Source organism: Equus caballus, chromosome 24 (genome assembly GCF_041296265.1).
Source record: "Equus caballus isolate H_3958 breed thoroughbred chromosome 24, TB-T2T, whole genome shotgun sequence".
NCBI classification, from domain to species: domain Eukaryota; kingdom Metazoa; phylum Chordata; class Mammalia; order Perissodactyla; family Equidae; genus Equus; species Equus caballus.
In genome coordinates, this window is record NC_091707.1 from 24,205,563 (window position 1) to 24,230,687 (window position 25,125).

Below are 25,125 nucleotides of genomic sequence, written 5' to 3' on the forward strand. Positions count from 1 at the left end.
GGGGTGGGGCATGGCGGGGGAAGTGACTCAAGGCCAGAGGCGGACAGGCCCATGGAAGGCAGAGTGGGGGGAGCGCGGGGAATGGGCAACCGTGGACGAACCGGCCGCGCACGGGACAGGGTGAGGGTGCCGGCGCCCCCAGAACGCCAGGGACGTACACTGCGAGGGAGGGCCCAGCTGCTGGGTCCTACGGGGCAGGGGTCTGACATCTGGACGGAGTGGGAAAGCAGCATCCTGCCCTTGGGGAGTCGGGAGGAGCCCAGTCCTAACCAGCTGTGCAAACAGGAGGAGGAGGAGGTCCCAAGCCTACCCTTGGGAGAGGGGCGAGAGGGGTGGTCAGGTCGCCGCCGCGCCGGCCCCCGCGGTGCGGGTTGCGCCAGCCTCCTCGGAGCCCGACGCAGAAACTTGTTGCAACAAACAGGCGACCGCGGGTGCCCCTAGCAGCCAGCGGCGGAGTGGGTGGGCGGGCGAAAGGGAGGGGAAGGCTGGCGGACGCCGCAGCGAACTGGTGGGCAGACCCGGAGTCGCCGCGTAAGCGGGGCCGGCTCAGTGCGGTGCGGCAGGCGCGGCTGTGCGGCAGCGGAAGTCCTTTGTTGCAGCACAGTCCCTGGCAGAGCCAGAACCTCTCCGCGCAGCCCAGCCCGAGCGCCGCGCGCCGCCGCCACTGCAGTTCGCGGCCCCTTCGCCTCCGCCCGCCTTTCCCGCGGCTGATTTGCCTTAAACTCCCTAAAATCTCCGCAGCCCCGGTTCCTGCTGCGGCCGGTGAGTATTTGCCAGTTGTGGGGCTATTTGCGCAACTTTGGCCCGGGCCGGAGGGCGCCGGACCGCGGGCCTGGCGGAGTGCGGAGCCGGAGCGGCGCCGACCCGTGCGGGGAGCCGGAGCGCGGCGGACGCGCTGCGAGGACCCGGCGGCGGGCAGCTGCCGGGCCGCCCGCTCGACCCCACCGCCCGCCGGCGCGCCTGGTCCGGGACGTGCGGCCTCCCTGGGTCGGAGGCGAAGCCCCGGCGGAGACTAGTTCCCAAATTAGTTACCTTCTTTTCCCTTTCTTTCTCTGCCTTTATTTTTTTGAGGGGGGAGGGGAGGTGTAGACGGGAGGCGGGAGGACCCGGTTGATTGACGTGCCCAGAGCCCGCTTCTCTCAACTTACAGCTGCGGCTCCTGGGCGGGTGGGAGGGGAAGTGTCCCGGAGCCCGAGGCCGCAGACTTGGGCGCGCTCCGAGGGAGGAGGCGTAAGAGCCGTGCAAATTCTTGCCACGCTCTTTCCCACCCCCTCTTGCCGGCACACACGCTTTTTGTTCATTAAAAAGTGGTGGGTCTCGGGTTTGGGAATTTTCAGTGGAAAAGATCTTCTGTTTCCTGGGAAGAAAGTGCTTTCGCTTCCAGCGGTGGGCGCTTACTAGGAGTTCTGTTAGTGGTCGATAAATGTGTTGGACGTAGATCGGGCGTCATTACCGCTAAAATATGTAGGCTTGGTTCTGAGCTCAGCCACCCTCCAAGTCTGCCTTTCTACCTAAGCAACGCGTCTGCCTGATCTGAAAGGTTGACATGACATTTTCCAAATTGGGAGCGTCAGGGAAATGTTGATCAAAGTCCTTGATGTTTTCTGGGGACAGTAGGGCATTTGTATGTGTGTAAGTATAATATTCCTAAATCGAGCTTCAGCGTGGTAGGTTCGTGCAGATTCTCCGTTGGCTTAAGTGTATTTCCATACAGTGCGTATCACGGCAGGAAAACTATTTCAGGAACAATTTTCCCCTAGACATTCGAACCCAAGGAGTGGTTCCAGGCATTTTGAAGGCGACTTAGAATCAGTTTCTTGAGCTGAAGTTCAAGGCAGTCTGGAGTAGATTTGGTGAAGGATGCAGTTCTCGTGATAACTTCAAAGCAATCACCACCTTCTCCTTTGAAACGGAGAAATTAGAGTCTATAAAATTTTGTCAGTGCAAATGGATATGATGGGGAGAAGTGGGGAGAATTAGGATACAAAAAGATGACACTTGAATGATGGCTGACCATCAGAACTTCGAAACTTTCCTTTTGAATTACTTGATGGATATCTAAAAGTCTCAATAATAACTAGGGAGTTATTGGGAGCTACATGGGGGCTTCCTCATCTTAAACAGAGAAAACTGAAGCATAATGGAGGTGAAATGCTTTTCCAAAGATTAATAAAGATCGTCTGCAATAGAGCCTTCAGTTAACCTCTTAGATTCATTTTAAAAGCAGATTTCTCCATTATGATGAAATTTTCACGGTGTAGAATAACTCAGATTGAGCAGTCTTTCCTGAAGCCTTTCTGTTCTTCCCATCCCACTCTGATGGCCTACTTCTGGTGCATCATTGTCAGAGAAAAGAGAAACCATATTTAACGAGGACCTTAGCAGGGCACGAGCAGAGCCTCGGCCCCTCACTCTTGACCTTGTGTTTTGATTTCGCTTTAACACTGCTAAATTTTTGTACTGTTTTCTCCTTTTCCTCTTTTGCCAGGCTCTGGGGAAGGTACAGTTCATCGAGCTGTTTAAGGGTGTCTTTGTGTTCCTTGTAGCACCATTTCCCATTCTAATGTGCAGGAGAAAAGAAGGGCCTGCTTTCAGGCCTCTCCTCCTCCAGCCAGGAAAGGTGCTAACTCTCTGCTGTTAACCTTCTGGCCCAAAGAGGAGGAAACCACTTGGGATAAAAATGCAGAAAAATTTCCATAGATTTTTATTTTTAAGCTGCAATGTGTCGTCTTCCCAAAAAAATCAAGGTATATTTGAAAAACAGCGGCTTGAGGTCACTTTGGTCTCTATAGGATGTTTTCTCCTATTCTTGTGATAGTATCTCTTACCATAAAATACTGAAATTATTTATTTTTATACTCTCATGTAAACCAAATTAAAAGTGATTCATGTCTGTTTTTTCTCACAATGGAAATACTTTATTATGAAACCCATGCTCTTTGTAAAAGTTCACCCTATACCGAAGTACATAAAGTACAAAAATGAAAGTCACTCTGACTCCCACTCCCCAGAGATAATCACTGTTAACAGTCAATTCCGTGTTGAAAACGCGAGAAGGCAACATTTGATCCTAACTGTGCTGCTGTGTGTGCCTCACCCTGCCTGGGGACGGCCTGCGGTGATTCGCGGCCCGTGGCCTCTGTGCACCGCTCTGGTCGGTGAGGATGGGTACAGGGCAGAGGGAAAGGGAATGTTTTGCACTGGGCTGATTGAAAACTCTATGATTAAGTAACAGACGGGAGAGTTGAACAGGGCTGCTGTTCTCGATTTGTCCTTATGAAGTACTTACTGTAGCTTGGTGGGCCAGTTCTCACACTTTTTTAATGTATTAGTCCAGCCTCTGATGGGTTGATTTATACTGACCAAACTCATTAAAACAAAAGTTTCATAATTTATAATTGGGAAGGAGTCGATATGCTTGCCATGAAGACCACTGCCACGATATCCCTGTGCTGATATGGGATGAGGGGCTCCTCTTGATTCATGTCCAGAGGTAGCATGCCAAACATCAAGGAAAGGAAATTAGAAGAAAGAAGGGGATTAATGACTGTAGTTTTCAGATGTGGCATAGAAGGCGATGGTACATACTTAAGATAGATTTGTAAGTATACTGTGGCATGTGTAGTCATTTGTATAGTAACTACAAGAGATCTTAGTCAAAGTTGAGAAACTCTTATTCTTTAGCTGGAATATTCGAGAATACTGAGCTGTGATGTAGTTGATGTTCTGAAAACAAAGCCCCAAAATAGTACATGGAAGTTTAATCACAACATTGGTGATTTGAGGGTGTTGGGACATGGGTGTTTTTTATACTCCTCTGCTATGAGTTTAAAATCATTTTTGAAGTAAAATTAGAAAATTAAGGAGAATTAAATCACTAACTAGATTTTCCGTTCGTTGTCTACGGGAGATGCACATAATCCTTGTTAGAGATAACAGAAGAGCTCCATCCTCACTTTAAATCTTTAGTATTGGGGGCGGACTTGCTCTGATGGCAGCCGGTGTCAGCAGGTGGAAGAGGAGATGAGGAAGGGGCTGGGGCATTCTGCCTGCAAAGTGGGCCTGTATGAAAATGGGGTGACTCTGGGAGGCTTAGAATGTCCCAAAGGGACACTTCAGTTAATAGTCATTGCCAGAAAGAGTGTTGTCTGGTGTCTGAAAACTGAAACTCAGGGTTCTGAATGAAGAGTCAGCGTGTGAGTCCCATCTTCTACTTACATGATGAGCATTGGAGTGTCAACCACTAAACCTGTTTCCTCATTCACAAAATGAGGATAATACACATACCTACCTCAAGGTATCATTTGTATGTGTATGGGAAATTGCTTTGTAAGTTTTTTACCACTATGTGTATAAAAATTGCCATGATTGAAATAATGCAAAAAATTGATAAGCAAAATAAAACTTACCTACCTTGACATTTATTCATTCAAAAACTGATCATATGTCAACTAAATGTCAGGAACTATTAGAGGCTCAGGGGATACACTGATGACTAAGACCATGCCCTGATCTCACGGAGCTTACAGCAGAGCAGGGGAGCCACGTAATTATAATCCCTGCCGAGAGTGCCGTGAGAGAGAGCAACCCAGTTTGCATCATATGTTATTTGTCACCAGAGAGTCGTAGGTATAGGCTGTTTTGGAAGTGCAGAAGAGAGGCATCTGCCTCACCCTGGGATCAGAAAAAACTCCCCGAGGAGAGTGAGCTGGACATCAAAGAGGTTCTAAGTGAAGGGAATAGCATATATGAAAGCAAGAAGGCTTTTGCTGGGTTGGGTGCTTTGGGATGAGGGAGAATGTTAAATAGATTTAAGGCTTAAAAATGGAGTTAAGCTTATTAGAATGAACACACTTTTTATGATACTCATTTTATTGGTTTCATTGACTTAATTAGATAAGAGTGTGAAGTTTTCAGGATTTTGGTTAGAATTAAACATCAAAACTTGGAGCTACAAAATTGGAAACAATACAATTAAAATATGTGTGGATCTGCTGAAAGAAGGGAACTGGGTAGTGCCTCCCATCATCAGAGAGAGCTGCCTCACCAATTATTCATTCGGCAGCATTTACTAAATACTGATTTTTTTTAAAGATTGGCACCTGAGCTAACATCTGTTGCCAATCTTTTTTTTTTTTCCTTCTTCCCAAAGCCCCCCAGTACATAGTTGTATATTGTAGTCCTTCTGGTTGTGCTTAGCATGGGCCTGATGAGCAGTGCCATGTCGGCGCCCAGGATCTGAACTGGTGAAACCCTGGGCCGCCACAGCGGAGCGTGTGAACTTAACCACTCGGCCACGGGGTCGGCCCCTGAATACTGATTATGTTGCAGAGAAACGAACAAGCCAAAGTCCTTGTCTTCAAGTTGCTCATAATCTAGTGGGGAGACCAACACGTGGATAACTGTGGTAGCTGATTCTTATTTAACACTTACTTCCTGACAGACACTGCCTTACAATAACCCTAAATGCCAGAAGGATTACCATCCCCATTCTCAAATGAGAGAATTGAGGCACAGATTGGGTAAGCAACCTGGTTAATCAAGGTCACATGTCTAATAAGTGGCAGAGACAGAATCTGAACCCAGGTGGTCTGCTTAGTCTGTGCTTTAACACCTACTCTCTCTTGCTGTTCTTGATGATTAAAATATAGTGTAATAAGTGCAAAATAAGATGATAGAGTAATATCAAAACCTAAAATAGCGGGAGAGGAAGGTGTTACAGAAAGCTTTCTGGAGGAGGTGATAAACTGATTCTTAAATGATATGTAAGAGGTTCAGACAGAAGAACCAGTCATCATGACTAAGAAATACATGAAGTATAACGGGGCAGGGAGTAGTGAGGAGTTTTACGTTCTTGAACGTGAAGTCTAAAGCAGGAAGTAGCCAAACATAAGACTAGATGGGTGGGCACGGAGGGCTTTGTATGCCTTGCTAAGGAGTTTGTCCTTTAGCCTGAGGATATGTGAGCGGAACCACAGAAGGATTTAAGTGGGAGAATGACATGGTCTGATTTTTGTTCTTTATGAATTGTCTGAGGATGAAGGATGGATTTGAGGGACCAGTCAAGGAGCCTGTTTTAATAACTCGGGAGTGAATGATAGAGGCCGGGGGGTGGGGCAGGAAAAGTAGGGATGGAATAGAGAGACAGATTTGAGACACATGCAGTGAGAAAATTAACAAGACTTGATAGTTAATTATGGGGGAGAAGTCCCAGGTGCCTCCCAAGTAGCCTGGGTGATAGCAAATGGCAGTGCCAGAATACAGGGGGAGGAAGAGCTTTAGGTGGGTCCCAGACAAAGTCAGAGAGTGAGTACTTTGGAATAGATAGAAGTTCCACAAAATGAACCCTAAGAAAGCGAATGCCACGTGCAAAAAGGGACTTCCTGGTGAAGCTGGGTTTTGCCGATAAGCCTGCTGTTCACACAGTGCCCTCTGGTGGTCAGAAGATGCCATTGTTGCCTCTAGGAGAAACACATCAAGATGTAGAGACGTTGGATTAAATACTTTTCCTCCTCTACTCCCAGAGGGACAGAGGAATATTTCAGAAGCCACTATGTTCCCTTTGCCTTCTGTGTGGATGAATTCGTTTCCTAGACCCATAATGCAACTGAACTACAGACCGACCTCACTTATTCAGAAGTTATTTGGTTGGCAACCTCAGCTATCCAGTGCCCTGGGCTAACGCAAAAGAGTAAGACAATTTGTTGCCTATAAACAATTAAAATAAATGAAACAGTGCAAGAATTAAAACCTTACCCTACTCATAGAACACATCCCTAGGTCCTCACAGGAAATTATTTATATAGATTCAGTTTTGATGAGTTGTTTAATTTCATAACCCGTAACATTGAAATGGTGGGCAACAGGAGATCAGTACACCTTTCAGAAGTGACAGCTGTTGGCCTGACAAGCAAGGAGACAGAAGAGTACTAACCAACTGACAAACCACAATCTCCAGAAGCCTAACAGTCTCAGGCCATATTGTGTAGGTGCAAACAACCCTTGCTAATATGAACAGCTCCTATATTTCAGCAAAACAACTGATGCAGAGGAGAAAGTAGCCAGCCCTGGGGGCTGCAGTTAGAATAGTGGCAGGAGCCCTGGACCAGGATTGAGGAGACTGTCAGCCACTAAAACTAAATGTGACCTTGAGCATATCACTTAACTTCTCAGGGCCTCAGTTTGTTTTCTCGTCTATAAATCATCAGGTTGAACTTGACCACTTAGTAAAATTCTATGAATTATGTTCACAATGATGACAATATTTAAGAAATGTTGTGTTCAGATTAAAAGACAGAGGAACATTCATCATCTCTATATGAGAGTCCTATGAGGAGTATGATTTTCTCTATTTTGCAGAAGAGAAAGGCAGGCTGAGGTAAGGAAGTTTCCTAGTAGCCAAATAAGTGGTAGAGCTGGTAGTCAGATCTGTCTTCTCTTTAACACTTGGATTTAATAAGCATGCATTAAGTGCCAACTACGTGGGAAGAGTGTGCTAGGCACAGGGAACACCAAGGCCATTAAGACTCGTCCCTGACCTTGAGTTCAGTGTAGCAGGCATTGCTGCACAGTAGCTCTGTTAGTGCTGATGACACAAGTGATACTAGAGCACTGTGAGGACCTTGTACAGCTCCAAGAGGGTTTTTACAGACTTTAGGGTGTGAGCCACCATTTATAGCATTGTTTCTATGGGAATATGTGTTTCAAGTTCCAAATAACTAACTTAAAAATAAAGTTTTGGAACATAACCTAATTATAATTTCAGAACTTCCTGTACTAAGTGCTGAATTTGCAGTCTAATAACTAGCCAGAATGCCTGTTCTAAAAAGTGAATAAAATTTTCTAAACTTGATCATGTCTGTCATTAAGTGCCTTGAAGTAAAAACTTTTATCTTTAGGAGCCTCTATAACTGGTTCTTTCTGGAAATTTCAAGGAGAAAACCCAAAGAATTTAATTAAATTTAGAAATTGGACCGTATACCCTGGGAAATAGTATTCTAGGAAGGAAGGTTGCCAAGGTTACCTTATTTTTATAGGTGGCAAAATCATTAAGGTCGTGATCTCAGGCTCTGGAGTCATATTGCTTGTGTTCTAATCCCACCAAGTCCTCTGTGGCCTTAGGAAGTTTATACAACACCCTGTGCCTCTGTTTTATTATCTGGAAAATGGGTCTTTTAAATGTTAAGGTACTTAACATCCAGTACCTACTTTGTAGGGCTTGCTATGAGGATTAAATGATAAAATGATACACATATTTACACGTATACATATGTGTGTGTATATATAATACATATGTGAGATATTAGACTAGAGCCTGGCACATTGAAAGTAAGGCTTAACAAATGGTAGCTATTCATATCATTGTTGTTCATATTACAGCTGTCATTTGCCTTACCTTCATTCCCAACCCAGTAAAGCAAATCTACCTTTCCTCCCATTACCTTCCCAAGCTTTTGTTTATGCTGCTATGTGCCCCTCCCCAATTGTTTACACACATACCTATACAGATACCTGAAATGCCTTTCCCCTTGCTTTTTCTTTATCCTATTCATTCATCGATGCTTCACTCAAATCCTACCTCCTTCCTAAAGCCTACAGTTCTAGTACAATTCATGCTTTTCTTTTTTCTAAACTCTTGCTGAACTTTATTCAATAAAATTTAGTACTTAATTATTCTCAAATTGTTTCTTGGCTTAAAATTTAACCCCTCATATGTAATTAGCTCTACTGTATACCATCCTTCTCTACCCTCCCTTAATACTTGATGTGGTATCAGGAACATGTAGGTATTCAATACATTATGATACTCTGATTTATAAACAGGAGAGAATCTTTTCCTTACATTTCACGCTCTTAAAAAGATAGTCTAGGGGCTGGCCCAGTGGCATAGCAGTTAAGTTTACACGTTCCACTTTGGCAGCCTGGGGTTCATGGGTTCAGATCCCAGGCACAGACCTACACGCCACTCATCAAGCCATGCTGTGCTGGTGTCCCACATACGAAATAGAGGAAGATTGGCACAGATGTTAGCTCAGGGCCAATCTCCCTCACCAAAAAAAAAAAGAGATAGTTTATAACCCTCAAATCCATATACATCGATTCAATCATAAAAGACATAGAAATAGGTATGAGGAAATAAATATATATATACACTTATATGTCCTTTGGGATCCAGAGGTAATTGTTAGTAGTTCAGAGATTGGGATGCTGAATTGACAGTGTAATGCTAGGCTCTGCTGCAGACTCACTGAGACCATGCAAATCGTCCTCAGGGGCCTGGGTGGTAATGCAAGTCTATGACAAAAATTAGAGGGTGGTTATTTGCCTTACAGAAGTCACTTGAAAATTCCTTTAAGTTACTTCTTCATTCACTTTATATGCTTATTTATAGACCCTTAAATTATCATTTGACTGGGACTAGGGCAAAAGAAACTTCCAGCAAAACTGTTTTTTCCAACTTAAGAGATTTCGTAATGAAGGAGAAGTATTTCTGAAATCTTACTATGTCAGTGAGAAATTTACTGAAATAGCTTACACAGCACAATTTAGGGAGCATGTCTACTGAGTAAGACTAGATGCACATATACAGATACAAGCACATTACAGAGAGTGCAGGTAGGAGTGGTCACTTGTGCGAGAGTGCCTGCCAGGAAACCCTTTCGATATTAAGGACCCAGGCCCAGTCCTTGTTGAGTGTTCTTTGTAGAAGGGCACACGGTGTAGTACCAAGTTGTTAATACCTGTCTGTGGTCAGGAGTCTTAGTACCTACTCTACCACAGTTAACTATACCCTTGATACGTTGTTAGCAGCCCTAGATCTTTGCCTTTCTTCTATAAATAAGAATGTTGGACTAGATTAGATCTCTCTAAGCTCTAAAAGTTGATGAATATCTAAATTACTTAATATGCTTAAGGTGCTTGGTGGCTGCTTTTGAATTTGAGATGAGCTGGTAAACTTTCAAACTAAAATTTAAAAAATCCAGTGTAGAATTTTTTGCATCACCTAACTGCATGTTCTTGCTAGAGAGCCACATGCACACTGGCTGTCCTTCCAGCCTCAGGAGAACCCTGGGCTTTGGCTCACACTTGAAGTTTCTGCTCTCAGCCCCACCCTTGACTTCCAGCTGTAATAAACTTGCTCTGCCAGTGATGCATCTAGTGACACCAACAAGAGCAATCACAGGTTTCAGGTATAAAAACAAGGACAGTTGAAATACAGCAATCCTTTTATGTAAAATTCTTTACAAGCTTTGCTATAACAAAGTTCACTAAGTTTTTTGAGTACATTAAGGATATTGAAAAATTGGAAACTTCTTTTGGAATTTGGGTGAAATTATTGTTTAATAAAAATGAAATTAATTATAAAAATTTTAATGCAAAAATTATTCTCGGGCCGGCCTGGTGGTGTAGTGGTTAAGTTTGTGCACTCTACTTCAGCGGCCCCGGGGTTTGCAGGTTCAGATCCCAGGAGCAGACCTAGCACCACTAGTCAAGCCATGCTGTGGAGGCATCCCACATCAAATAGAGGAAGATTGTCACAGATGTTAGCTCAGCGACAACCTTCCTCCAGCAAAAAGAGTAAGATTGGCAACAGATGTTAGTTCAGGACCAACCATCCTCACACACACACACACACACACACACACATTTATTCTCAAGAGATAACAACCTAAAAATCTCACAGGGATTTAGAGCCCTCACCCCTGACTCCACTTTCTGCCCTTTTTCTTTTGGTATTTTTAAGCCTTCTTAAAGCTTTTCTGAATGAGGTGTAACAAGAACAAAGTTGCTGATTCTAACGTGTGAATGATTGCTGTTAAAAGTTCCTCTGGCTAAATTCAGTTTTACTCACAACTCGGACATTTGCATAATAACACTGATGAAACCAAAGATCTAGGTCAGCCTGGAAGCTGTAGTGTTAGCATTAATTTTAGACAGAGTACAAGTCAAAATTCTCCTCAACCATATATCCTTGAGATCACAGAACACCTGTGCTGTTGCTGATTCTCTGTACTTTATACAATGCCTGGTACACCAAATACTTGATAAATATTTGTTGAATTAATAAGTGTGCATTAAAATGCTATTGATGCTCTTATTTGTTTTAGTGTTTTGTTTGTGTTAACACAGAATGTATACGTTTTCACTAATTTAATTGAATTGTGACTATAGCTACAGAGGTGCTTATCATGTGGGTCTTCTGTGTAGTTGCGTTAATTTTGGTTGCTGACCATAAAACTACTTTTCATTTAGATTAGAAGGGTCCTTGGAACTTTTAGTCTCTTTATGTCATTATTTCAAGCACAGGATATTTAAAACCTGAATGTTTTTACAGATTAACGGCTGGCTTTCATACTGTTGGGCTCCTATTTGGAAGGAAACTTTAAGGTTATCTAATCAAACTTACCTCCTGATGCTTAAATAAGCATCACCAGGGGCCAGCCCGGTGACGCAGCGGTTAAGTGTGCACCTTCCGCTTAGGCGGCCCGGGGTTCGCTGGTTCGGATCCCGGGTGCAGACATGGCACCACTTGGCAAGCCATGTTGTGGTAGGCGTCCTACATAGAAAGTAGAGGAAGATGGGCATGGATGTTAGCTCAGGGCCAGTGTTCCTCAGCGAAAAGAGGAGTATTGGCAGCAGTTAGCTCAGAGCTAATCTTCCTCAAAAAGAAAAAGAAAAAAAAAGAAAAAAAAAAAGCATCACCAGCACTGCAACTGCCACTTTTACTTCCGTTAATTGTCACATGCCAAGCCCTATATACATTTTACACATTGCATCTGTGAATCCTCATGTTTGAACACTTTGACAGTTCAGGAAACTTGGGGTCAATGAGGATAAACAAGTTACCGAAGGTGGCAGAGCTAGATTGGAACTCAGGTCGCCTGACCCAGAGCCTGCGCCCTTTTCCCTGTGCTATGCTGTACTCACAACGTTTCATCCCTGCCTCCATACAGGGCGTTCATTATCCTCTGAATGAGTTTGTTTCACTTTTGAACAACTCTTATTGCTAGAAAAAATTGTTTGAGATAATATCTATCCCTTTGCCTCTTTTTATTCTCCGAATCCTATAGTATGATGATAGGCCTAGAAATCTCATCCTATATAAAAAGGGCTTGTGTGGGTTTGGGGTGTTTTTTTCTTTTTTCAACCCTTTGAATACGCTTTTGTTGTTGTTTGGATTTGTTTTATATAATTGTAAATGTAACAATTTTATATCTTCTGTTTGCGGGTTTCCATCCTGAAACTTTTCTCATTTTCTTCTATAGTCTTCATTCATAAGTATAATTTTTAAAGGCCACATGACAGTGAATTTTAGGGAGTGGATTTACCTTGGTTTACTTACAACTCCCTTATTACCAGGCATTTCAAACTATAAATAACACATGAGCATCTTGGTGCATACATTGCTTTTTGTATTTAGGTACGTACTGAACATGATTCCTCACAGTTTTGGAACAGATATCTGAGTTACAAAAGGTTGACATATTGTACCTACTTGAAGTACTTGATCTGGCTTACAGAAAAGGTACAGTGGTTGCAATTTTAAGAAGGCAGTAGGTCTCATTATAAGCCACCTTCATTTCACCAGACACACACTCCTGGCTATGCAGCTCTTTGTCGTTAGGCAGGAAGAGGAGGCAGGATGGGTCTTTAGGTAGTGGGGGAAAAGGGTATGTGATCCGCACGTGATTTGTGGTGAAGAGAGAAAAAACAAGTGGCAGTAAATAAATTTAGATCCTCTCTTAATTACTACTACAGGGATTGAAGGGTTTGGGGACTGAAGAGTGAACATTTTATTCCTCTGAACAGCTTGTTAAATGTTCTTTTTATGTTCAAATTGTGTAGGGGCTTGTTTTTAAGTAGAAGATAGATTCTGAAGTTTTATGTATACAGATTAAAAACTGAGGCAAAAATTGGATCGTAGTTTTGCTACGTAATATAATAGATAGGACTTCTGCTGCTTTTAATATTTTCCTCTCCATTCTCCTTTATCCAAACTCAACTCCCTACTTTAAAAATACTTATGGTGTCTACCATATGTTGTTAAGTGAAGACAACTAGTTGCAAAAAGGTATATATAGTATGATACCATTTAGGTAAAAAAAAAAAAAAAAAAAACACACACACACACAACAAAAGCAAAACTACATGCCTGGCGCATAGCAGGTACTCAGTATCTGTTGACTCTGTATGTATACATAGAAACAGATCTGAAGATAGAAAATCCCGACTGTTTGCAGAGGTTACCTCTCAGAAGAGGTATGTGACCTAAGGTGTGTTTTTATTCTGTGTACTTTTATGTTGGAATTTTTTGCAATGAGCATGTGTTATTTTGTATACTTTTCTTAAACAAAAAATGAAGGAAAATTCGCAGTCTAAGGCTAGATACCTCCTTGTCAAATAGACCTGCTGCTCCTTTACACCCATAGTGCATGCCGAGCGACATAAGACAGATATTCTGACTCGACAGAATTACTGCTCCGATCATCAAGAAAAGAGAAAGCATTGATCAAACCTATTTGCTTGGTGCCATTTCCATATAATCTAATAAGGTTTTTAAATAGAATTTTTTCTATGGAAATATTCAAAAATTGAACTGTACCTGCCTCTCAGGTTCAATAGCTATCAACACATGGCCAATCTATAGCTCCCACACCCATCACACTGGATTATTTTCAAGCATATCTTAGGTATATCATTTCATCTTATAAATATGTCAGTACGTATATCTAAAAATAAGAACTCTTTTTTAACACAACCAAAATACCTTCAGCACACTTAAATGAAAAAAATTCCTTTATATCAGTCATCTAAGAAGTTTTTAATACTCTGCAATCTAGTTACTAACTTTCAATTTAGGTTGCTATTTTATTTACTTTCACTGTTTGTATCCTTCTTGCACTTTTAAACTAGTGTCTTTTTTTCTTTCAAATTTAGTATACATTTTTCCCCCTAGAGTTGTAATGAAACCAAAATGATGGTTTTTGCTTGTATTTCTTAAAATCAAATGAGAAGTTTAAATGGCTGGGTGTCTTCATCTTCAAATTTAAAAAATGACTCAAGTATATATTACTGAGTTTTGCTACGTTAGAATGAAAAGCTCCTCATACCTTGATTGTAATAGCAAAATCACAATAGTCACAAATCATGATCAAAATTATTCTTTTTTTCAAGTGCTTTTCTGATATCTTGTCTGACTTTAATATTTTTGTTTTACATAGGTCTCTAATTAATAGAAGATGGCAAAGCCCAGCCACAGCAGCTACGTCCTTCAGCAGCTAAACAACCAAAGGGAGTGGGGTTTTCTCTGTGACTGTTGTATTGCAATTGATGACATTTACTTTCAAGCACACAAAGCAGTTTTAGCTGCTTGTAGCTCCTATTTTAGAATGTTTTTCATGAACCATCAGCACAGTACTGCACAACTGAATCTCAGCAACATGAAAATTAGTGCTGAGTGTTTTGATCTCATTTTGCAATTTATGTATTTAGGAAAAATTATGACAGCTCCCTCCAGTTTTGAGCAGTTTAAAGTGGCAATGAACTACCTGCAGCTGTACAATGTTCCCGACTGCTTAGAGGACATACAGGATGCAGACTGTTCTAGTTCGAAGTGTTCATCTTCTGCTTCTAGCAAACAGAACAGCAAAATGATATTTGGGGTAAGAATGTATGAAGACACTGTGGCTAGAAATGGTAATGAAGCTAATAGGTGGTGTGCAGAACCAAGTTCAACAGTAAATACACCACATAATAGAGAGCCTGATGAAGAGTCTTTACAATTAGGTAATTTTCCTGAACCACTATTTGATGTATGTAAAAAAAGTTCTGTGTCCAAATTGTCTACTCCAAAAGAACGTGTATCACGACGCTTTGGACGGAGTTTTACCTGTGATAGTTGTGGATTTGGCTTTAGCTGTGAAAAATTATTAGATGAGCATGTGCTAACCTGTACTAACAGACATTCATACCAAAACACAAGGTCCTATCACAGAATAGTAGATATTAGAGATGGAAAAGACAGTAATATCAAAGCTGAATTTGGTGAAAAGGATTCTTCTAAAACATTTTCTGCACAGACGGACAAATACAGAGGAGACACAAGCCAGGCTGCTGATGATTCAACTTCTACCACTGGAAGCCGAAAAAGTAGCACGGTGGAGTCTGAGCTGGCCAGTGAGGAAAAAAGCAGAGCTGCTGAGAGGAAGAGAATCATTATCAAGATGGAGCCAGAAGATATTCCTACAGATGAGCTGAAAGACTTCAACATTATTAAAGTTACGGATAAAGACTGCAATGACTCCACTGACAACGATGAGTTAGAAGATGAGCCTGAAGAGCCGTTTTACAGATACTATGTTGAAGAAGATGTCAGTATTAAAAAAAGTGGTAGGAAAACTCTAAAACCTCGGATGTCGATAAATGCTGATGAGAGAGGTGGTTTAGAAAACCTGAGGCCCCCTAACAACAGCAGTCCAGTGCAAGAGGATACTGAAAATGCATCTTGTGAGCTGTGTGGACTCACAATAACTGAGGAGGACCTGTCATCTCATTACTTAGCCAAACATATTGAAAATATCTGTGCATGTGGTAAATGTGGACAAATACTTGTTAAGGGGAGACAACTTCAGGAACATGCTCAGAGATGTGGAGAACCCCAAGATCTGACGATGAATGGCTTAGGAAATACTGAAGAGAAAATGGACATGGAAGAGAATCCTGATGAGCAGTCTGAAATAAGAGATATGTTTGTTGAAATGTTGGACGATTTTAGGGACAGTCATTTCCAGATAAACAGTATCCAAAAAAAGCAGTTATTTAAACATTCTGCCTGTCCTTTTCGATGTCCTAATTGTGGCCAGCGTTTTGAAACTGAAAATCTAGTGGTTGAACACATGTCTAGCTGCTTAGACCAAGATATGTTTAAGAGTGCCATCTTGGAAGAAAATGAAAGAGATCACAGACGAAAGCATTTTTGTAATCTGTGTGGAAAAGGATTTTATCAGCGGTGTCACTTAAGAGAACACTATACTGTTCATACTAAGGAAAAACAGTTTGTTTGTCAGACATGCGGAAAGCAGTTTTTAAGAGAACGTCAGTTGCGACTGCACAATGATATGCACAAAGGCATGGCCAGGTATGTCTGTTCCATTTGTGATCAAGGCAACTTCAGAAAACATGACCATGTACGGCATATGATTTCTCATTTATCTGCTGGTGAGACTATATGCCAGGTCTGCTTTCAGATATTCCCAAATAATGAACAGTTGGAACAGCACATGGATGTTCATCTGTATACATGTGGAATATGTGGAGCAAAATTTAATTTGAGGAAAGATATGAGATCACATTATAATGCCAAGCATTTGAAAAGAACCTAAGTGATTTTCTACTGTACTAATGTTTAGTTGATAGCAGACAAAACACCAAAGCAAAGGATATGAGCTATTTAGAAATTGATTTTATAAGATGAATTGTTGGAAAAAAATTTCAAGGCCCTTTTATCTTTAATATTTTTGTTTAGGATCTTAAGTATCTACAATTTAGGTGTTATTAAATGTTTATCATTTTTGTTATTTCTTAATAGAATTCTTTGTTTTTAGTTTGTTTTAGCTATGATTAAAATTACTTTTAAATGTAGACTATAAGTGGTTGTTACCCCTTCAATGACTATTAAACTTTAGTTTTTTATCAATAAGGTGATGACGTCACTATTTCTATGTGTTTTTTTTTTTTTAAAGTTATTCTGTGAAATTTTAAACCCAGCATCATTGGCCATTCCTGTTTAAATTAAAAAAAAAAAATCAAGTAGTTAGTTATTGGAAACTATCCCATTCACTTTCAGCTTTTTTTCTTTTTGTACATTGAACAGTGATTTAATAAACACTGTTTATTCCCCCTTCTTATCAATGAAATTCATATTCTTCAATCGACAAGTTTATTAGGTAGGTTAGATGTACTGAATCTAACCTTGAAGGTTGACATGGGCTCAAACTTGGCCTAAAAAGATTGATGGACCTAAGGAAATTCCTATAAATGAATATTTCCTATAATTGATAAAATATTATCATTTAATAATCACATTTAAAACTTATATTAAGTGTAAAACCCAATGACTTTACCTCACTTGAGAAGTTAGTGGGGACAAGTCATTTTGTTTTGTGATATTAAATTTAACTATGATAGTTAATTAAAAAGACATATCTTGTATTCATTTAAAATAATTTAAAATATTCTGATTTCTAAAGTGTGTTAGTTTATCAATTATTTTTGTTTATAAATAGACTTTAATAGCTCTCTAGGAATATGACATCTAAAGGAAAATGATTTTTCACCTTTAAAATTACATACTTTTGGAACTTGAGATTTGAGAAAGCTGCCATGTATATTGATAAATCTAATAAAATAAAGAAATCAATTACAGATCTGGTTGTTCTATAAAAGCAGAGTGTGCAAAAAAAAGTCTTTGTGTTTTATACTATCTAAGATTTGGAGAAAATGTGTTATGGCAAATTGCAGTTTATCACCATGCTTTATTATTTTTTTCTGTAAAGGACTGCAAAATTTGAGGACTATAAAATAATCACAGAGGATATAAATGGAAATAATTTATCATTTTTTAGTTAAAGTAGTATTAGTTGTTGCTGATACAGGGTCTACATGAATTACATGTGAATTAAAACACTGGCAAAACTGGCTCACCAATAAACACGTCTATTGAATAGAATGCCTTTTAACGTGAATTACTTGCATTGTAATACCCTTCTCATAATGAAAGGGATTTTAAATAACTCCTATATTTAAAAGTATAATTTTGTGATATGAACAGTAATTTAACAGCATTGCTCTTTTTGTTTACATCAGATTTTTAAGATATGCAAGTCATATTTTTGTATACAATTTGCATAAAAGAACAGGTTGCCAAGAGAATTGAGAGACATATTGACTAGCACAGACTTAGTTGAAAGAGAAGTATTAGAGCATGGTATGAGCTCAGAGATTTGTGGGGATACATTGAGGTGTCAAGTAAGAATAGGAATAGTATGGAAGTCAGGCAGTATTAAAATAATGGGAAGTAGAGATGGGGGAAATACACAAGAAGATAAATGAGAAATCAGGAATTTTTTAAAAAGCCACATAGCAGAAAAAGCAGGGAAAATGATTCATCTTAGTCTTGGATACAATAGCTTATAAAGTAATTAAATCTGAAATGCAACTTAAAATGAAACATGGTATATCATTACTGATAGGAACCTGATAAAAGTTCTGTAACAAGCCTAGAGACTGTCAGAGAGTAGTGTAAAGCGAGAAACTCAAACCAGATTTCTAAACTGTTTACATAGTATCTTAGTGGACATAATTTTCTGTGGGATCACTTTTTTCCATGAGTTTCATCAAAATCTATTCCAATGGCTTTCCCACCGTAAAGAACAGGGTTCTTTCTAAATACTACCACTCTGCAAAAAAGGGTTGTCTATTCCGTTAGGAAAGGGGGTTTACTTTAGTGTTTTGACACGTAGTAACAGCCAACAGTTAGCAAGCAAATATATAAACATTAAACATAATCTAATTTTACATAACTGAGATGTTTATAGTTTCACAAACTACACCTCATGATGATGTTTTCTCCCAGTTTCACGTTACACAGGACACACACCTTTGTTTTGTTTTGGAACTAGCTACAGGGCAGCACAGGCTTTAAGTATAATGTGCAATTTTCGTTATTAAGGCAAAGAGTTCTTTTAAAGGCTACTTGATTTTTAGAAGTAGGGGGAATGAAAAATAGGCAACACCTCTCTCCAGCCAAGTATCCTCCCATTCCCCTCTCCCCACCCCCCGCTGCTGGGGTGCAGCTACAGAGCTGTAAGCCCTTATTCTTGCCTCATGCCCTCCAGTGCTGTGAAGGCAGTGAATCAAGGTTGTGGAAGCTGCCTGCTCCTCCTGCCTTTATAACTTATGTGATTAGACTCCAAATCTAAAAATGAAAGGAAAATCTAGATAGATATATGTGGAATCTTGTTTCTCTTTCTGTCTCCCAAACAGTCTTGCTTAAAGGGCCTTTTCTCCAGCAAGAAATTCTAGAAGAACGGAGTCAGTGCCTAACAAGCTTGCCACCAATTACAGTGCAACGCAACTCAGATGTTTATTTTTCTTTAGTAAACAGGACTAAGGATCTCAGAGATTAATAAAGCACAACCAAGGCGGCAGTGGATTAGGACTCAGAAGTTTGTCTTAATCTCTCCCATATTTTTAAAGTAAAAATATTCAGAGAAATGACTCATATGAGTAAAATGGTATACGGCTAATGTTTAATGTGGGAAGTTTGAGTAAGAACAAAAATTAGAAGAAAGAATATAAGGACTCCAGGGGCTAGTTATAAAAGGAAAAGAATTAAAATAAGGACAGAGTTTCCTGGGGGAGTCAGAGGACCAATTAAAAGGAAAAATAATAGACTGACATAAAAAATCATATTTAAGTACTGTAGTTGAGAACAAAAATATGAACAAGATATAAAAGTTGAATAAAAAAAATTTGAAATTTTCTAGGTGAGAGGAGTAGAGATTGAAGTAATTTGAATAGATTTAAATAATTCAATTAGAGCTATAGAATGCCTAATGAATAATTGTTAAGAACATGCCAAAGATATCCCTAAATACTTGAGATAATATACCAACTTTTATATTCTAAAAAAGTGGGAAGAGAGTCTGGTAGTGGTTGGCAACTTTCCCCCCAGTTAAATAATATTTGTTCCTCTATATCACTAGTTAAGGAACTTCCATACTTAATAGATCTCTGGAAAACTCCCCAAAGAATCAATGTAACAGTTAAATTAAACATAAAACTTGCCATTGTTAATAAAAAGCTAAATCAGTACCAACCCAAAGAAAAAACCCAAATGTGTATGTACACTTATAGTTGAGAATAAAGAAATTCGGCATATTTCTTAATTTTAAACGGGTTGCATGAGTTAAAATTCTTTTTTATTTTTTTGCCATTAATCTACTTTGATCAGTTCCTCTTCTTTCCTCACCACCCCCACCTCTGTAACAGATGCTTCTTGTGATAAATGCCAGTGTTCTGCAGGAACCCTAGCATTAACAATGCCTAGGATTCTGGGGTACCAAAAAGCTTTTGGGAACATATCCTTGTGGAATGTCTCCCATCTCCTTGATCCCTGAAATGCAGTAGACTGGGAGTGACAGGATGAACGCCAAGGAGCTGAAGCAAATAGAGTTATATTTGGTGTTAAGACCTTGAAGCTGCACCCCAGATTTGGAAACCCATCATCCATACATCTAGGACTCTCAATAATCCCAGCATCCATTTAGTTAGCACTCTTTATGCTCTGCTAAGTGCTGTACATAGGTAGTTTTAATTAATCCTCACAGCCTTATGAGGTAAGTATCATTATAATTTTCCAGATGGGGGACTGAGGTTCAGAGAGACTGAGTATTTTACCTAAGAACATACAGAAGCTAAATACTAGAGTTGGAATTTGAACCTAGACCTACCTGGTTTCTACATTCTGTACTTAACCACTAAGCTACATACTTCACCTACCAAGAAGTACAAAGAAGGGCCTTTGCATCCCAGGAACACATGTGATAAAGTTCCTGTGAGACTCTGTGCTCTTTGTTCATCATCTGTCATCTGCTGTGCCTGGTAAGGTGGCTGGTAACAGTGGGTCCCTAATGAACATGTTGAATAATGTGAAAATATATCAGTCGAAAACAAAACTTATTTGAATGGGTTATTCAGAATGATGTTTTAGAAATAAATACTAAATACTGATGTTTTAATTTCATTTGTTTAAACTTAAAACATTTAGTGGTATCGTCAGCCACTTTTTGGGGCCCTTTATAGGTGCTCAGTTAAAAATTCATTTGAATTCAACTTCCATATTTCTACCTCTGTGACTTTTTCCCCATCTGTTTTCCCTATTCCTGACCTTTATGTTTTAATCTCTCCCACCAATCACCATTTCCTTTTATTGGTTATCAGACTGATAAGTTGAATAACTTAGATCATTTGAAAATAGTCCCAAGAAAATCCAGGACCCCAGAATAGCCCGTTTCCTCTTTTTGCCTTAACAGATGACGTGGATAAGAAATTTTCCCTTTCTTTGGCTAAACAAACAAAACAAAATCGCTAATTATCATATTGTGATTGATTCAATTAAAGTTTATAGAGCAATCTAAGTCTGCCTAAAACAAAAGTTGGTTCTTCTAGCCATCTATAATTCAATTTACCAAAAACATATATGGATTTCTAGTGTAAACTTATAAAGACAGTCTTGCTTGTAAAAGAAATGAAAGATAATTTCAGGACATGACAGCTGTATATCCACCCTAACCTAACAGCAAACTTTAAAAAAATGAATACTTCATTTAATGGTTTAAGTGAAAAAATTCTCCTCCCAATCTAATCTGATTTTAACTTTATGCATCTATTGCCTGATTTCTAAAATTATGTTAAATCTACTACTTTAACGATCTCTCTGCCATCTGCAAATGTTATTTTTTAAGTGAGAATAGAAGAATAAGATGGTGAGATTCCATGGAAAATGTCTATATTATCACTTGGGTGGCCCACTTCCATTGCCTTCTATCAAACTCAAGGACATATTATTTGGTAACATGGGTAGTCTCATACTAAAACCAGATGAAATTTAGCTACTTAGAAACGTATACCCTAGCAAGAGGCAAAAATGCGAAGATTTGGAATGTTTGTGTCTGTGAGTATTGATAAATGTAAATATTAACTAAATGACAACAGCAGCTTGTAAATTCATGCTAATTTTGAACCAAGTTAATACTACTTACATAATTATATACACATGCTTAGTTGACTTTAGTACTAAGAAGTTTAAATCCCATTATGTTGTTCCCTTAATATATTCAAGAGAACAAAATCATTGAGGTCCATTAGTTTTGACAGAATTGTTCATCCTTTCTATCAAAACCACCGCAGATCACTAGGGGGCAGGAACTCATTATAATTTCTCATTATCTTACTCATTTGCTGACAAAAAAGATGGTGTGAAGATTACAATTCAGTACTTGGCTCTGAATTGAATTATCAATGTACTAATCACCACTGTAATAAGTACAGGTCACAGGAAACTCTAGGGCCAAAGGACGACAAAGATGTAAAAGACATGATTTCATTTCAGAGTCAGGAATATTAATAATTTTATGTGAAAATTTGCATAACTGTGTATTACCTATTCGAGAAAGGAAGAGAATTAGGTAGACAGCCTATGAAGCCTCCAGTTGAGCTTTGTTTAAAAAGCTGCTGCGTTGTTTTTATCCTCCTTAAACCAACTGCTTATACCAATTAGAACTCAGCAGAGCTCATTTTTAGACGACAGAAACATAATTCTAAGCATCCAGATTATGAAAGTCATCTTTTCTTTCAAATGCTTATGTGTTCCCTGATGTGGGGAAAAAATATTTTAGAGGAGGCAATCTCTCTTTTAAAAAATTAGGGCAAAGCAATGCTGCAAAAAATATAATTCTACCCAGAATCACTGGGGCAGGTTAAGAGACTTATGAACTTAGGAATTCGAGGAAAACTCCTCCTCCATGTATGGGTGTGCACGCATGTGTGAACTTTATTTTCATTTGCAGAAAATACAACACTTAATATTTGAAGAAAATGTTAGCTTGATGACTGAAGTCACTCAGTAAAAAAGAACATGAGCTTTTAAATTTGAACTATTTTTCAATCAGAGATTTGCCATTAACAAGTTAAAGTACAGTGTAAAATTATTTTATTTCAAGGAAAACACTTCTTAACTCCTTCCTTCCTTCTTATTTTCCTCTACCTGGCTGACCTATTGTCTTTATGTTACTTATTTATGTGCCCTACTCATTCCAGCTTAGGTCATGCAAGAAAAAAAAAAAAGGTGTCCCTACAGCTGGAGAATTATATTAGTAATAAGACATCTTATATTTGAAGGGTACAATGAGTTACACTGGAGAAGAAATTAAATAAATTTAAGTTCTAGGAACTATGCTTTTGTTCCCATTCTTTGTTCTGTTAACAGTGTGCTGGCCTGGTGCCAAAAGCCATGAAATTCTGACCTAAGAATTATGTTGTATCTTGTAGAGCAGTCAACTTGTAATATTATTTTTCTTGAGTTTTGTTTTTTTCTGTGTGGCAGTGGTGAAATAGGGCCTTCTAAACTTCTGGAGAAGTGAGATCTGAATTTGGAGAGGACATGGGGAAGAATCAATCTTCAGCAGATAATCTTTAAGTCCAGACCCAGGAATATCAGATCTGAAGTGACACCATCTTTTCTGTCTTCCTGACAAACCTCATCAACCCCAAAAGTTCCAGTTACAAGGATCCAAGAAAACTCAGTAAAGACCACTTTGGAATCACTTTGTGACAAAATTGATTCATGGTGACTCTCCTAGTATTTGTGGAAAATCTGCTAAAGAAAAGTAACTAGAATATTCATACGACATCAGTGGTTAAAGCTACACTAAAATGAAACTTTATATCCTAATTATCGTCAAGGGTCCCTTCTAAAATAAAAGGGCTTGCTAGGCTACTATAAATATATTTAAAGAGAGATAGTCACATATCTGTGTAAACACATATAATTCTAAACTTAAAATAATCTGAATTACAGTTTACATATATGAAATGTAGTTAGACAATTTAAAAAATTACACCCCAAAATCTGTAGTTTAGGAGTATAAATAAGAGATGTGGGTACAGAGAAAAAAAATGCAAGACTAACATTTTAACAAGAAAAGATAATCTAGTTATTACTCACTGTTATGTAACATTTGCCCTTCCTCCTTTTTCACTGTGTATACCAGTCACGAACTTGATTATTAATATTAATGAAGATCGCTTTTAAGTCTGTTAACTTGAAGGAAAAACAGAAGTGGTATTACTTTAATAGTGGTACATTTTCACAAATCACAGGCAACCAAAAAGAATGTATCTTAAGACAGATTATTTTCTTAAGTTAGCAATATAACCTACTAAGGCAGAATGAGTTTCCGCTAAACATTTATTCTTGATATTAATGTAAAATACCATGCTTCTCAGCTTTCAAATTTCAAGATAAAATTCAACTAAGTATTGAATGAAACAATGGTTAACATGTTTTAAAACCTTTCATGGGGAAATGGAATGTTTGGTGAGCTTTTAACCTAGCTACAAATACTTTTTTTTATATATACATACATATATGCTCATACACACATTCTTAACCATATGGACCTTACAGCCTTATTATTTCCTTATTGTGAATATACTTGTAGTTTTACTTTTGGTTAAGTGTGTACCCAATTCCTTATTATTGTTTCTTGTGCAATATCAAGATGTTATATATTTTCAGAAATGCTTATTTTGTTTTTATGCCTATTTCTTCAAATGTTTTAATAAGGATTTGCACAAAGAGATCTAACTTAAGAGTATACTTTATAATAGTATATGCAGAAGTTAAGTCATTTAAAGTTTAGCTATAAAGCAGGATGATAACTTGAATATTCAAATAATTAGACTAACAAAAAAAATCAGAGAAAGAGTTCATTAGAATGTGATAGTAGGTATAGGGGTGAGAAGGGAGAAGAGAAATCCACTAAAGACTTCATATGAATTCAACTGCTTTAAGAGAAATAAAACTAGCCTAGAGAAGTGTTAAACTCTAAAAAAGAACTATAGGTAATTTCTTTTGGAAGCATGAGGAAGCCTATAGGACTGCAGACTTCTAACAAATAGGAAACAGAAAAGATAAAAGAATATTATCAATAATTAAAGGTTCCAGATAATATAGTAGAGACTCAACACATAATTTTTGATTGACTGGTGGTGGAATTCGATTTACAAAAGAAATATGGCTTAAATTTTGACTGTACTAAATTATAAATGTAATAAATTACAATAATTGAGTGATATAAATGCATTCTATAATGTGATTATTTTCTGTATATTAGCAAAAAATGGAGTTATTGGGTTACATAGAGAATTTTTGTTACATTTTATAATCCATTGCTTTTACCTAATAAAATTTCCTTCTCTATGTTCAGAAGTTAAACTGTCTGTATATTTTATTTACCCTGTACTTTTTCAACCTGGCTCTATTAAAAAGTTATTTGAGAA

At 38.7% G+C, this 25,125-nt stretch overlaps 1 protein-coding gene across 4 annotated transcripts; it reads left to right on the plus strand.

The window, feature by feature from the left end:
* Positions 1-25,060, plus strand: ZBTB1 (zinc finger and BTB domain containing 1). 4 transcript variants are annotated; one of them, XM_070249228.1, is made up of 3 exons: positions 16-120; positions 14,223-16,138; positions 23,168-25,060. In XM_070249228.1, exons 2-3 carry the CDS (start codon positions 14,241-14,243, stop codon positions 23,202-23,204), a joined length of 1,935 nt encoding a protein of 644 aa, XP_070105329.1. In that variant the 5' UTR covers positions 16-120; positions 14,223-14,240; the 3' UTR covers positions 23,205-25,060. The 4 variants fall into 4 exon arrangements, with proteins under 4 accessions (XP_023483656.1, XP_070105329.1, XP_023483655.1 ...); XM_023627889.2 differs by lacking the exon at positions 16-120 and adding an exon at positions 624-762; XM_023627888.2 differs by lacking the exon at positions 23,168-25,060 and having other exon boundaries at positions 1-120; positions 14,223-17,424.
* The last annotated feature ends 65 nt before the right edge of the window (positions 25,061-25,125 follow it).

Excerpts from the sequence above, each read along its gene's own strand:
- ZBTB1 (XM_023627888.2), top strand. The coding sequence starts at position 14,241 with ATGGCAAAGCCCAGCCACAGCAGCTACGTCCTTCAGCAGCTAAACAAC.